The sequence below is a fragment of the Notothenia coriiceps genome, unplaced genomic scaffold, assembly GCF_000735185.1.
Source record: "Notothenia coriiceps isolate Sejong01 unplaced genomic scaffold, NC01 NC01_scaffold00035023, whole genome shotgun sequence".
NCBI classification, from domain to species: Eukaryota; Metazoa; Chordata; class Actinopteri; order Perciformes; family Nototheniidae; genus Notothenia; species Notothenia coriiceps.
Window position 1 is genome coordinate 11,367 of NW_011367724.1, and position 13,157 is coordinate 24,523.

General features: G+C 39.3%; 3 protein-coding genes and 1 long non-coding RNA gene across 4 annotated transcripts; 1 reads left to right on the top strand and 3 right to left on the bottom strand.

Annotated features, from left to right (window-relative positions):
* Positions 1–86: 86 nt before the first annotated feature.
* LOC104962578 (uncharacterized) lies at positions 87–489 on the bottom strand. Its single transcript, XR_800225.1, has 3 exons — positions 427–489; positions 242–348; positions 87–117 (listed from the first exon to the last, which is right to left on the bottom strand). It is a non-coding gene; the product is annotated as an uncharacterized lncRNA (long non-coding RNA).
* Positions 490–499: 10 nt separating this feature from the next.
* On the bottom strand, positions 500–2,434 carry LOC104962580 (sodium-dependent neutral amino acid transporter B(0)AT1-like). The gene is made up of 5 exons (XM_010791030.1): positions 2,239–2,434; positions 1,132–1,272; positions 914–1,051; positions 645–826; positions 500–529 (listed from the first exon to the last, which is right to left on the bottom strand). The coding sequence occupies exons 1-5, from the start codon at positions 2,432–2,434 to the stop codon at positions 500–502; spliced, it is 687 nt and encodes a 228-aa protein (XP_010789332.1).
* A 1,102-nt stretch (positions 2,435–3,536) lies between these two features.
* Positions 3,537–10,122, bottom strand: LOC104962581 (sodium-dependent neutral amino acid transporter B(0)AT1-like). Its single transcript, XM_010791031.1, has 13 exons — positions 10,118–10,122; positions 9,853–9,959; positions 9,099–9,239; positions 8,586–8,723; positions 8,288–8,469; positions 8,052–8,162; positions 7,129–7,241; positions 6,915–7,043; positions 6,411–6,567; positions 6,100–6,304; positions 5,821–5,980; positions 4,659–4,821; positions 3,537–4,027 (listed from the first exon to the last, which is right to left on the bottom strand). The coding sequence occupies exons 1-13, from the start codon at positions 10,120–10,122 to the stop codon at positions 3,818–3,820; spliced, it is 1,821 nt and encodes a 606-aa protein (XP_010789333.1). The 3' UTR covers positions 3,537–3,817.
* Positions 10,123–10,292: 170 nt separating this feature from the next.
* LOC104962583 (sodium-dependent neutral amino acid transporter B(0)AT1-like) lies at positions 10,293–12,390 on the top strand (the record flags this gene model as incomplete). The annotated part of the gene is made up of 4 exons (XM_010791032.1): positions 10,293–10,493; positions 11,194–11,334; positions 12,046–12,183; positions 12,278–12,390. Coding segments are annotated over exons 1-4 (591 nt in total), but the record flags the coding sequence as incomplete, so codon positions are not given.
* Between the last annotated feature and the right edge of the window lie 767 nt (positions 12,391–13,157).

Sequence of the window (13,157 nt, forward strand, 5' to 3'; positions counted from 1 at the left end):
TCATAACTATTTTTCAAGTGCTTGAAGCAATGAGGAGTAAGTAACTGCCTGCACATACAGCTGAGGTGAGCTTAGTAAACACGACGACAGGATCACAAAGCACTTGCACCAGGTGTGCTTGGGAAAAAGAATAAGCAAAAAACTTAGCTTCGGTTTTTGGAGACGGCTTACTCCAATCAAAGTGTAAAATTAGACTCCTGAAATTTAATTAAGAATAATCACTGTGCTTTAATGTGTCTACTGAACAGGGTTGTAGCTTGAAGAGATGAGCTCCCCACTCCCACAAACAAAGGCATAAAGACCTGCACCCTGCATCAGCCAAGTGGTTGGTTTATCAACCTCATTCCCCTGGCAAAGGAAGGCACAACTTTAATCGCCTCTGAAGTTTATTGAGATTCAACGTTCCCTATGAAGATTGAAACATACATCTGGTGTGAAGAGAACTTGAGTCCAGTCAATCGGCCCTTTTAGATCAGTCCTCTAGCAGGAATGCCAGCAACTATGTAAGCAAGATGGCTGTGACTACATGCTGATGTCAAACGACAGAAAGCATGAAATTATTGATATTTGGAAGATTGAAGTTTTGAAATAGTGGAAGTAGATGGGACTTGTTTACAGTTTGAGTTTCTTTAACTTCAACAAACCTTTCCTGCTGTGCTGATTCCCCTTATGCAGCAGATTGCCACAATTGTCCAGGCAGTTAACAGGCACAGCACTATGGGCCAGTTGATTCCTCCAGAGTCAGCTATCGAGGTGGTACTACTCAAAGTCACTCGGTAGAAATAATAATCAACAGTGGAGCTCTGTTCACACTCTGCTACAAATCCTATAGGGGCAACAAATACAAAAACAATTATGAATTGTGGATGCTCTCTGTGTGCATTATGTGGACTGAAACTGTATGTATACACACCTGTCCCATTTTCATTAAGAGGACACTGGGTCCAAGGCAGCGGGTTTTGAAAAGAATTGAAGAGATACCAAATGATCCAGGCTACTAGGGTGTTGTAATAAAGTCCAACCAATAAGGACACCAGCATTGATGCTATACCTAAGAGACAACATCATTAATTATGATTCTCCCAGGAAGCCAAATACTTGTTGATAACTTGTGTGTTGTTTTTAACTTACCAACACCTGTCAGATAAGGGTTGATGGACCTCCACACTCCTACACTGCCTTTCCTGAGACGCTGACCAATGGCAAACTCCAGCAACAAGAGAGGCATTCCTTCCAGCACCATCAGGATCAGGTAGGGAATCAGAAAGGCACCTACAACATTTCACGTGATTGGGAGGTAGGACATTTATGATAATATGCATGAAGAGCAGCTTGAGTGCAGGCACATTTTTATTTTATGCCAATGCAGATTTTTCTATTGTCATGCTTAAACATTGGATTGGTGCGATTTGATTGATTTGTTGTTTACGCTAAATGAAGTTCAAGTTGTCTGATTAATAAAAGTGTGTGGCCCATATCACTATCCAGATATCTGCTGCATGTCAAGGTATTATACCTGTGTAAGTAGAGTGTTGCTGATAACAACATCCTTATGGGTCTTCTATAGGTTGAAATGTGACATGTATATAAATGTTTAACAGAAGTTAGGTATTAACTACAGAATACTTGTTTAAGGTTACACATTTGTTGTTATAAGATGCAATAAGTGTATGACTTTAACACATTAAACACTTACAGCAGATTAAAGTATAACATTGATTTATATCCATAAGGATTGTTTTCCCTTTGCTGTAAAGCTGCTTCTACTTTAAGCGTATACATGTCTTTGAAACCTGTCCGACTTCCTGTGTCTAACAGTGAACCTTTTAACACTACACTTTTGAAAACACATACACACAGATGTATGCAGTATGAAGGAATTCTTAGCATTCATTTTCAACTCAACCCAATAAAGAGCTCTGTCTTTAGCTCAGGCCAAAGGTCTTTCTACCGAAGACGTCTTACTTTTGAGAATCATTAATGTACAACAACTTGAAGGAGCTTTAGGACACTTAGTCTTCTGTGAATTACTTATATATTTAACTTTCCTTTTAGCTTTAGGTCGGTAGCCTTTTGCAGGACCAGTTATTTTGTTTGAATTATATTGTTAACTTATCAGATAAACACAGATACATCGAACGATGCCTTTTGTTCCCTTTATATCACAATAAATTGACCCTCGGTAACTTTTCCCCTCTCTAATCTGTCAAACATTAATTCCACATCTTTCGGTCTTACCTCCTCCATGACTTTGACACAAGTAAGGGAATCGCCACACGTTGCCGAGCCCAATGCAGAAGCCCACACAGGTTAAGATGTACTGGGCTTTGTTGTCCCACTTGGGCCTGTCATCCTCCTCCTTATCCATCCTGTCCAGATCCTCATAGCTAGGGATCCGGAGATCCAGTCCGGGGTTAGGAAGTACCAGCCTCATGCTTACCACATGTGCACTGAACCAGAGAAGTAGAGTCTACTGTGTTCGAAGCATTTGTGAGTGGTTGGGGTGCATGTGATACACAGTAGCACGTAGCAATGTTGAAACAGGTTTATGATCTTTTACTTTATCTGTTGTTGGCCATAAATTAGCAAGTGAGTTCACTCTTTCTACTTTGAGCTTTATGTACTTTTAAGTAATATGTACATTTCAAATGTCCAACATTTCATGCCATTCTGCAAGATTTAAAACAATGATTGTTTATATTACAGGTGAGAAAAGATCATTCAAATACTTTGATAATTTGTTAATCCAGTGTTTATTTTTAAGTGCTTTATTTACACTCATTGTCGATGTAAATAGACAATATCAAAAAAGAGATTTCATTTGTTACAACTGTTGCCAGGAGGATCCTTAAGAGCGTCTGTAAACTCATGAAGTTCTGCATGATTTATTTTAATAGCATATCAATTCTCTTAAGTCTCAACTGCTGAGAGGATTATTAACAGATCATAACCCGACAGTTTATGGCAGTTTAAGTGCAGTAATAAACTGAAACTTAAAAATGCTTTACAATAGCCCTCTACAATAAGTACAACAAGACAACAGTGTTATAAAAAGCTCTTTTGCCATTTCACTTTAAATATCTAAAACATACCTACATATTGTTTAAATTCTAACATAACACATTATAATTTGTATATTAGACAATTAGATTAAGTAAACTCACATTTATCAAAAGAGTCTAGACCTTTTTGGGCACTGAGAGTTAGATTTGAAAACCATCATGTTTGCTAAATGTGAATAGCTACAGCTAATAGCAGCTAAGCTTAGCTTTGTTTAAAACGTGGAAACAGGGACATAGCTAGCCAGTCTCAACTGCTTCTTTTTTTGTAAATATTTAGAAAATAAGATATAGCCAGGCTTGCTGTTTCCCTTTGCCTGAGCCTCTATGCTAAGCTAAGCTAAGCTAAATGGCTACTAGTTGTATATTTTATATTTAGAGCACAAACTGGTATCCATCTTCTCATCCAACTCTTAGCAAGAAAGCAAATAGGCACCCAACATATCCAACTACTCCTTTATTTTTACAACACCCACTTACAGGTCAAACATGATATAGCCAGGCAGAAACCAATATCACAGTAGTACGAAAAGTTAGCAGCAATTATTATTTTCTCCAAAATTATATTATTTTACAGATTCCGATTCACCCTCTGCTTTTCACAGACAAAAGTCAGAAGTCATTAGAGTGCTCTTCTGTGATTGTACCAACCCATGAGAAAGACAAAGTATGGAAGCATAATACACAAATAACAGCACCACAAGTCCATATTCATGTTGCTATTAAATATTCTGTTATTCAATTTAAGTAAAAGATATCTACATCTTCATTTTGTAATTCATTTCTACTTTGGCAGAGATAGTGTCCACTATGTCGTCACTGTAGTCCTCCTTTTTGCAGCATTTAGTCTGGATGAATTTGTAGAGGGCGAACGCTGGGACAGCTAAACTGGGAACTCCAGCCAGGATGAAGATGACGACGTTGATCCAGGAGGGAAACGGACGTGCTTCAAGGGTTGGGAAATCCACCTATGGTAAGAGTAAAATAAATGTACAGAAACGTATGAGGTCTGAAATTACAAAGGTGGGTTTCTATCACCATCAATTTTAAAGTTATTTTAAGATAGCACATTTAAAAAACATATTTAAAGGTCCCCTATTATACTGTTTGTTATCAATATATAATAGGTCTCAGATATATACAAAACATGTCTCTGAAGTGTTTGGCTCCAAACACCAAACAGATCATTGCAGCATTACCCATAATCCCCTCTGTTTCAGCCCTGTTTCAAAAGTGCTGATTCTTTACTTTACGTTACTTTAGATGAAAATAAGGAGCCCCTCCCCACGCCCCTCTGAGAGATATTTGGTTACAAAGAACACAATGGTGCTCTAGGAGGAGATTCAGGTGATAAGGTGGGGGGGGGGGTACCTTGGTTGGTGATTGGCTAATGGTTACACAAGTCAAAACATCGTTATGACATCACAAAGTGGCTAAAATCTGATCAGCTCATTTTCAGACAGGTTTTTATATAAATGGATCAGGACGAAAAGAGAGAGAATCTTTTTTCCTGAAACTTTCAGAATCTCTTTCCACAGAGGGGACACATGCTGATGTAGAAAAGACATGAAGAAGTGGATTTTTGATGAGTACACTTACCGCCTCCTGGTCCCACACCAAATATGTGAGACTCTTAGTGATTTGGGTTACAAAGTAGAAAATCAAGATGACGACCATAATGAGTGGACTGACCACCCTCCACGTCACCTGCCAGAAAAGATTGGGTTTGTGGCCGATCATAAACTCAATGTCCTTGTTAAACCTGTAGGAAGCAATAAGAGGGAGACATAATGTCAGCTTAGAGTGTATGAAGTCATCCATGGTTGATAACCTTGAACTTTTATGAGTTAGAGTAAATGAAGCAGCCTGTGGGGCTCTGTGTGTGTTTTACATGTTGAAGCTAAACAAGGAAATACAAACTCCACTCTGATACTTCAATCCCTTTTTGTTCTTACGTAACAGAAAGACTACAAGCAGGGGAGAAAATAAAGCAATATTTTTTACATATTAAACAATATTACTTATAAGCCACATTTTTTACTGCATACATCGACAATGTTATTGAAACATTTATTTTCAACATTCCTTAGTGTCGCTACATCTTAAGACAAACTGTAGTTTGTAATCTCTCCTACTGTATGAGGACTGTTCTTTATCTCTGTTCCAAGGTCAGAATTCAATACTAATTTCTTGCTTTGTTTCAACTTCACAAAGAATTGTCTAACTGAGTATTTGATACCCTCATTGGCAATAACAATAATTGATCGTGTCCACTGATAGCACCATAAATTGCCCATCCCTTGCAATCACTATCTCAAGGTCCGATACCCTAAATATATTACGCTAATGATATAACAGCATCAACATGGCCATAAAGTTTTGCAGCTGATTTCGATTTGCTATTTTTGAATCTGATTGCAAACATGTGGCAAAGTGTAAATGTTGTCTTTGCGCCAAGAACTCCTGTTGGCAGAGAAAAAGAGAAACAATACAATTGAAATGAGCTAGCTACAAGTCCTGACCAACGAGGCGCTGGGGCATTTCTCAGAACTTCAGTCAGGGAATTTTTAATCTGAAAAACGTGTAATATCGTATGATCAGAGGAAAGCCTGCATGTGACACCCCTTAAACAACGAACATTTGATCTAGGGAAAACATTGCTGAGAAAATATAATGTTAAAAAAGGTCTCGTTAAGGTGTCATGTTTGGAGGCTAGAGCTTGGATACATATACACTTCCAGCCATGCAAGCAAATACTCACCTATCTACGCCATAGATGTACATCACAGCAATCATTTCACATAACCCGATGACCAGCAGTGGGATAGAGCCAGCAAAGTTGTCAAAAAGAGCTAGCCAGTAGTTTCCAGATTGCTGGGTAAAGATCAGTCCACAAGCGCAAGAGATTAAGCAAGTCAGACCTGAAATAAAACAATACAAAGAAGTGGGTTCAACCTTTCTGTAAAGCTCTTCAATCAAAATCCTAACCCTATCAAATGGAAAAATAATGGTATATTTATTAGGAAATTTGGGAATTTACCAGTGAAAACTTCTTTGGGCATAGATTTAGGCAGTATGTTGAGGTCCTGCAAAGGAACCACCACTCCTTCTATGTTCCCAAACATAGTCGAGAGACCAAGGCAGAACAGCATGACAAAGAAGAGGACAGCCCATATGGGAGAAACAGGCATTTTGATGATGGCCTCTGTGAACACGATGAAGGCTAGACCTGTTCCCTCCACGCCCTGGAGGAGAACACCAAATATTTCAAACATTGTCCCTCTGTTAAATCACTGAGGTCAGATAAAAAAGTCTATATTCTAATGTCAAATATTCTATGTATCTACTGACCTGACTGAGGAAAGCCTGCATGTCACAAGTCTGTAATTGCAATCCTTGAATGATGTCTGGATTTGTCTGGTTGAATTGGGACAGAACCTGATCGTAGTTGCCATCTGTGATGTTGTTTTCAGGATAGTTAAAGGCATTCATCAGCTTCAAGATGTTGCTAAAGAAAAAAGCACAGCAAGATAAGTGCAGTCTTAATAAGTCAAAATCAAATCAAATCAAGTTTTATTTATATAGCACATTTTGGTCCAGCCAAAGTGCTGTACATATAATAAAAATAGCCTACAGTAGAGACACTTTACAGCTAATTCAACAGCACAGATTGTTCAGAATATCAGTATGAGAAAAAGGACACCCTCTGTCCTTAGACCCTCACATCGTACAAGGAAAAACGTCCAGAGAAAACCCACAGTTTAAAGGGGGGAAATGGGAGAAACCTCAGGGAGAGCAACATATATAGTGAGTTCTAAATATATCTTAAGGCTGCTTTGTTTTGCAATGACTTACTCTGATGTGCAGTCGTCAAATTTCTCCGTGGCCCTAAAGCCGATGATGGAGTAGATGACAGTGGCGGAGTACACAGAGGTGCAGCCATTGATGATCGAGATGAGAACGGCATCTTGCTCACAGTTGTTGCTAAAAGGCAAAAATGGGGTCATGTGAGGGGAGAAGTTCATAAGAAGGTTCATTATATGATGTGTAGTTTAGGCAGTGTACTCACTGAATAGAGTTGTAACTGGAGAAAGAGATAAGACCTCCAAAGGCCAAAGAGAAGGAGTAGAAAACTTGAGCACCAGCATCCAACCAGGTCGATGGATTCATTAACTCATCTACCTTAAAGACAGAACAAAACACCTTAATAAAACGTTTAATTAAGCCAAGATTTCTATAGTAATTATGTCCTGTTTAGATATCTGAACTGCGAGCAAACAATCCTACGCACCTACTGTCCTGGACTTTGTTCATAATTAATATGTGACGCACAATAAAATCTCCTTCATGTGAGATTATAAAAAGTGAATGGACGATTAATCAACTGCTAAACAACATACACTCAGAGATATTTTTAAGTATTTTGAACCAAGTCAAAATCAAGCTCGACTTTCAGCAATGCTAGTATGGAAATTATAAGAGAAGAATGGCCTAAATCACATCACATACTTAATCATAGCGTCAAATGCTAATGAAGGTATATCTTCTTGCCTAACACTTGGCAAGGGTGGTGAAATCTCATCTCTAATCGTCATATTATTTAACTTTTGCAGAATACCCCAGCTATATCCATTCCTTTTTGTGTAGTAGTGTCTGGTAGCATTTTGGTTAGGTTTAGGCAACACAATGACCTGGTTAGGTTTAAAAAAAGATTACAATTTGAGTTCGAATAAGCTATTGACGTCACATCATGTGTCACGGTGACATAGCTTCAGTAAAACATATTTAGATTTTGATTTGACACAGGACATGACTTCTGGTTCCGCCTAAGATGGTCGCAGATGGGTATATATTGGAGTTAGTTAAGCCCAGTGGGTTTCATACAGATGCTCAAGGGTGCAAATGCATCAAATAATTCAAATTGTTTCAAATGTTTTTACACTATATTAGTTAAACTGACAATTGTATGTTTTTCGTTACAGCAGTGCTTACATCTGGTATGAAGAGGAACTTAATACCCTCCATAGATCCTTTCAGAGTCAGTCCTCTGATGAGGAAGATGGTGAGGACCAAGTATGGCAAAGTTGAGGTGATGTAAACAGCCTGAGAAAAGACAAAAAAGAAGATATGATCCTGATACATTCCTTTTTATATGTGATTGAACACATAAGCACATAAGCTGGCATCAATGTTGCATCAAACACTCAGATGTAATGTCCTATTCAAACCTTTCCAGTGGTCTCGATGCCCCGGATGCAGCAAACATAAAGCAAAGTCCAGGCAGCCACCAGGGAAAGCACCATCCACCACTGTAAACCTCCTGACTCATCGATAGCTGTTGAAGTGTTCAGAGTCTCTCTGTACCAGAAGTAGTCAACAGTGGTGCTCCGAGCACACTCTTCCACCAGACCTGCCAGATAAGCAGACAGCAATGGTCAGATCAAGCAGCCTTGGAAGGACATGTTACAGCAGATGTTGCTTTTTTTAGATTATGTCTGACTGTTGTCTCGATGTATGAACGCATACCTGTCCTGTTAGCATTTAGAGGACATTGGCTCCAGGGCAAAGGACTTTGGAAGGAGTTGAAGAGATACCACATGATCCAGGCCATGATGGTGTTGTAGTACATGCCCACCAGAAATGAGACAAGCAAGGATGCAATACCTATAACAAAAAGAAACAATTAGAGTTGTGGTGTTTTTTGTTTTGTTTTACAAGCAGTTATCTGTGTGGATCAGCAAAGTGATCATAATTCTTCCTGTGGGGTGGCATGCATGTCTGTGCCAAAGTTCATGGAAACACACTGTATATAATACAACCACAAATCTTAACCTCATGGGGATGATAAAAGAGAGGTCAAAGGATCACCAAATTGACTAGGATTCATCCTCTGGGGACCATGAATGCCTGAATTTGAGAGTAAATCCATTAAGTAATTGTGTAGAAATGTAATTTGGGAACGGTTGATAGATCGACATATCTGTCATCCATTGAGCACCACAATCTAATGGGCATGTTTCTTCAATTTCTTTTACCCACCAACTCCAGTCAGGCATGGATGGATCGATCTCCACACCCCCACGCTGCCCTTCCTCAGGCGCTGACCGATGGCAAACTCCAGGTGCAGCAGTGGGATGCCCTCCAGGACCAGCAGGATAAGAAACGGGATCATAAATGCTCCTAAAATTTCAATATTGACATCGTTATAATGAGTTAACAATGTGACAAGTCAAGTCATTTAATCAGTTTCAACTTTAATGAAGGTAAGCAAATAACTGTACCCATAGAGATACCAATAAACTTTTGGTACCATATAAACCATTAATAGGAGTATCACTATTAGATATAGCGATCAAGTTTGAGAGAGAAAACGTAAGTAATTCAAGCAACATTTGATATTACCAAAAATAAGTTGGTAGACTATTTTAAAGATTCATTCATCATTCATAACTTTGGAAGACTCAGTCTAGAAAGAAAGAAGCTTACAGCTAAAAAATATATATTTGTAAAACTCTTACAGAACCTTATACAGTGCACAAGGTTAACCCACCATAAAAAAGATACTTAATTTCAAGCTTTCAACATGATTTGTACTTAAAATATATATTCAATATGGTCAGTTAATGTGTGACAAAACCCTGTGTGTTATGGGTGTTAGGTGCTAGGTTACATTTTGACCAAGTTTTTGAAAATCCTCAGTTACTGAAAACAGGTAAAGGCACGTAAAGATCCTTTAATAATTCAGGCACACTGCTAGCTTTCTTGAAACTATAAAGGAGAACAATCAGCCTACCTCCTCCGTGGCTCTGACACAGGTAAGGGAACCTCCACACGTTGCCAAGTCCCACGCAGAAGCCCACACAGGTGAGCCTGCTCACCTGTGTGGGCTTCTGCGTGGGACTTGGCAACGTGTGGAGGTTCCCTTACCTGTGTCAGAGCCACGGAGGAGGTAGGCTGATTGTTCTCCTTTATANTTGATTTCCCCTGCTATGATAATTCATGTTGATACCATTTGGCACTGTGAGTATGGATCAGAAAAGTGATAAAAGAAGACTAACTTCATTTAACTCAGATAGGAAGGAATATTTTATGATGCTAACACCCATGCTCCACATAGATGGTAGATTAGATTCGGGAAGTCCCACGAAACTTTGCTGTTCTTAGTTAGTCAGTAGTACTGAGAATCACTCAGCTTTGAAGGCTGTCAGGCATTTTAGATTAACTCGACAAACACCATGAGGCTGGTTCTCCCAAACCCTGGTCTTGATGACCGAATCCCATCTCATGCAGACCTGGAGAGGTTGGAGAAGGAGGAGGCAGGGGACAGGCCCAAATGGGACAACAAAGCCCAGTACCTGCTCACCTGTGTGGGCTTCTGCGTGGGACTTGGCAACGTCTGGAGGTTCCCTTACCTGTGTCAGAGCCACGGAGGAGGTAAGCTGGGATGAGGATCATTTTCTGTAAACTCAGTGTGTTCAAAGGTTCCTCCAAGAATGCAACATACAATAAACTTAAGATATAAAAAGAAAAGACATCAAATTCTGCAAGTCACACAAGGGTACACGTAAACGCAGGAATAAGTAAACTGTGTCCATGTAGAAAGTCAAATGAAATACTGTCCTGACTGAGTCTGGTGGTCTTGATCCGGCTGTGCTGAAATTATAAAAAATGATCTCAATGCATCTTTACTTGTTTCCAGAAGTTGATGATGGCTTTTCCAAAACTTGGTCAGTCTACATTTGGTTAAAGTTTAACCTAGTAACCTCACATCTATAATTATAATGGATTGTAACTCATTAACAGACCCATCTGAAGGTAATTATTATATTATTACTTAAAGGTGGGGTAGGTAAGTTTGAGAAACCGGCTCGAGATACACTTTTTGTTATATTCCATGGAATGCTCTTAACATCCCGATAGCAATGAATATCTTAAGTGCATTGACAAAAAATCTATAAAAAAAATGTCATCTGTGGAAGCCGTAGTACTGTAAAAAGCACGGCGATTTTTTTAATGAATTGACGTGTTGTAAAAAATATCTAAATGACGATCACACCTGGTAACAGTAAACAAGCTTTATCTATGCTATCACTAACATGTTCCTTCTATATCTGATAACGTTGGTGCCTCCCAGGTGCTTTTATGATCCCTTTTCTTATCCTGGTGGTCTTGGAGGGGATCCTGCTGCTGTACCTGGAGTTTGCCATCGGCCAACGCCTCAGAAAAGGAAGTGTAGGGGTTTGGTCTGCAATCAGCCCCTACTTGGCTGGAGTTGGTGAGTGCCTTCATTTGTAGTCCTATTTGAAATAATGGAAATCTGGTTTTCATGGTATTGAGGTAAAATGTTGAAAACACTTGCCCTACGCAGATCTTTGACATAAATGTATAGCTAACCCATTAGTTATCATCGCCCTGGTTCCCTCGACAAAGGCTAATGGGATTTTTCCATTGGGTTCCATCTGTGGCCAACAAGAGTTTGAGATAATCTTCACAAAGGAATACCACATTTATTATTTTTAAAGCGTAAATGTAGTTGCCAAGTAAAAATCTAACTTCAAGCACTAAATGTCAATACTACGGTCCAATGACCTTACCACATAGTAGTTGAGTTTCCACTTGCTTGGCTCTGACTCTTAATGTTCACCAACAACCTCTGTAGTCTCATTCAGCCACTTGACATCAAGTAGCTTAAAAAAATCCCAAATGGTACTGTATGTACAGACACATTTGATTTCCTAGAAACGTGATATGTAATCCTTATGTTTACCATGGACCTTGATTATGGGATCTAACCAAAATCCATAAAAACCCAACAAAAAACATACATTTCAAATCAAAGGAACCAGGAGTGCAAAAACGCTGACTTATTTCCTGATTTAAAGACTCCCTTTCTAAAGAACCCTATAATATATCCTTTTGCACTATGGAAGTATTAATAATTTCTGTGGTGCAATATTTAACACCGTTTCTTCCCCTTCTATTTCAGGTGTTGCGTCCATGACTGTCTCCTTCTTAGTGGGCATGTACTACAACACCATCATCGCCTGGGTGATGTGGTATTTCTTCAACTCTTTCCAGAGCCCCCTGCCATGGAGCCAGTGTCCTCTCAATGACAATCTCACAGGCATGTCACCATTTTAAAAACACATTTTCAATTTCAGTTTAATATTTCCGAATATGTTCTAAGGGGATGTCTTGTTTTTTCACCCTTCCTCTAGATCTAGTGTCTGAGTGCAAACGCAGCTCTCCAGTGGACTACTTCTGGTACAGAGAGACGTTGAACATCTCGGTGACGTCCAGCACTATCACTCAAAACGATGTCCACAAGACAGTTTGTCAAGGAGGATATATACAGATTTCGAAACGATCAACATCCCCAAAAATCAATTAAACGTAATGGAAAGGAGTGAACAAAAAAACTTCCTTATCTTCATCACAGTTCCTATTAACAGATCTATAAATTTTACACGATTTGACAAACTTACTGGAGGGGTCTCTATGGTAATCTGGAACCCAAGTGTCCACCTATGTCGCAACCCAGAACGGTATTTTTTTCCGTATGCTGACAGAAAGCAATTGTAAGTCCTATGAATCGCGACACTCAAGTCATTCGGTAACTAAATGATGTACTTGGTAACGTAGTACAATCAAACCGGCGTCGACGGCGGAACCAAAAAAAATATGAGGGTCTCTGAACACAATACGGTGCACTAGCAAATTAACCCAACAACCTTTGTGATTACTCGGTAGAAAACTCATTGTACGGACAATTCAATGTCCTGTTATTAACGGAACCGATGACGACACCGACTTTTGGATAGTAACGGAAAATGTAATAAAAAGTTTACGCCCCGGGTGCATTGATTTATTGTTATAAAGACTAAATTTTGAGATTGGAACCCAGCCCTATGCTCATATAGCAGTAGTAGACCCACACTTCGTACGTCTTGTAGTTACCGAACGGTTTTAGTAATCTTTCACTCTCGCAGTGGATGGAAACGGACACCCAGAGTTAGGGAGACCCTACGCCGTCTAATATCCTCGTGTGAGGTGCGTCATCGGTTTGTGTCTTGGTAGTGTGACGTGAGGAGGCCGGCA

Bases quoted from the DNA above. Each gene is read 5' to 3' on its own strand.
- LOC104962581 (XM_010791031.1), bottom strand. The intron at 7,044-7,128 runs GTGAGTACACTG...TTTGCCTTTTAG, and splicing joins TCCAGTTACAACTCTATTCA to CAACAACTGTGAGCAAGATG. The intron at 5,981-6,099 runs GTAAATTCCCAA...GTTTTATTTCAG, and splicing joins GCCCAAAGAAGTTTTCACTG to GTCTGACTTGCTTAATCTCT.
- LOC104962580 (XM_010791030.1), bottom strand. From the start codon at position 2,434: ATGAGGCTGGTACTTCCTAACCCCGGACTGGATCTCCGGATCCCTAGC. The intron at 1,273-2,238 runs GTAAGACCGAAA...GAAATGTTGTAG, and splicing joins GTGTCAAAGTCATGGAGGAG to GTGCCTTTCTGATTCCCTAC. The intron at 827-913 runs GTGTGTATACAT...TTGCCCCTATAG, and splicing joins TCTTAATGAAAATGGGACAG to GATTTGTAGCAGAGTGTGAA.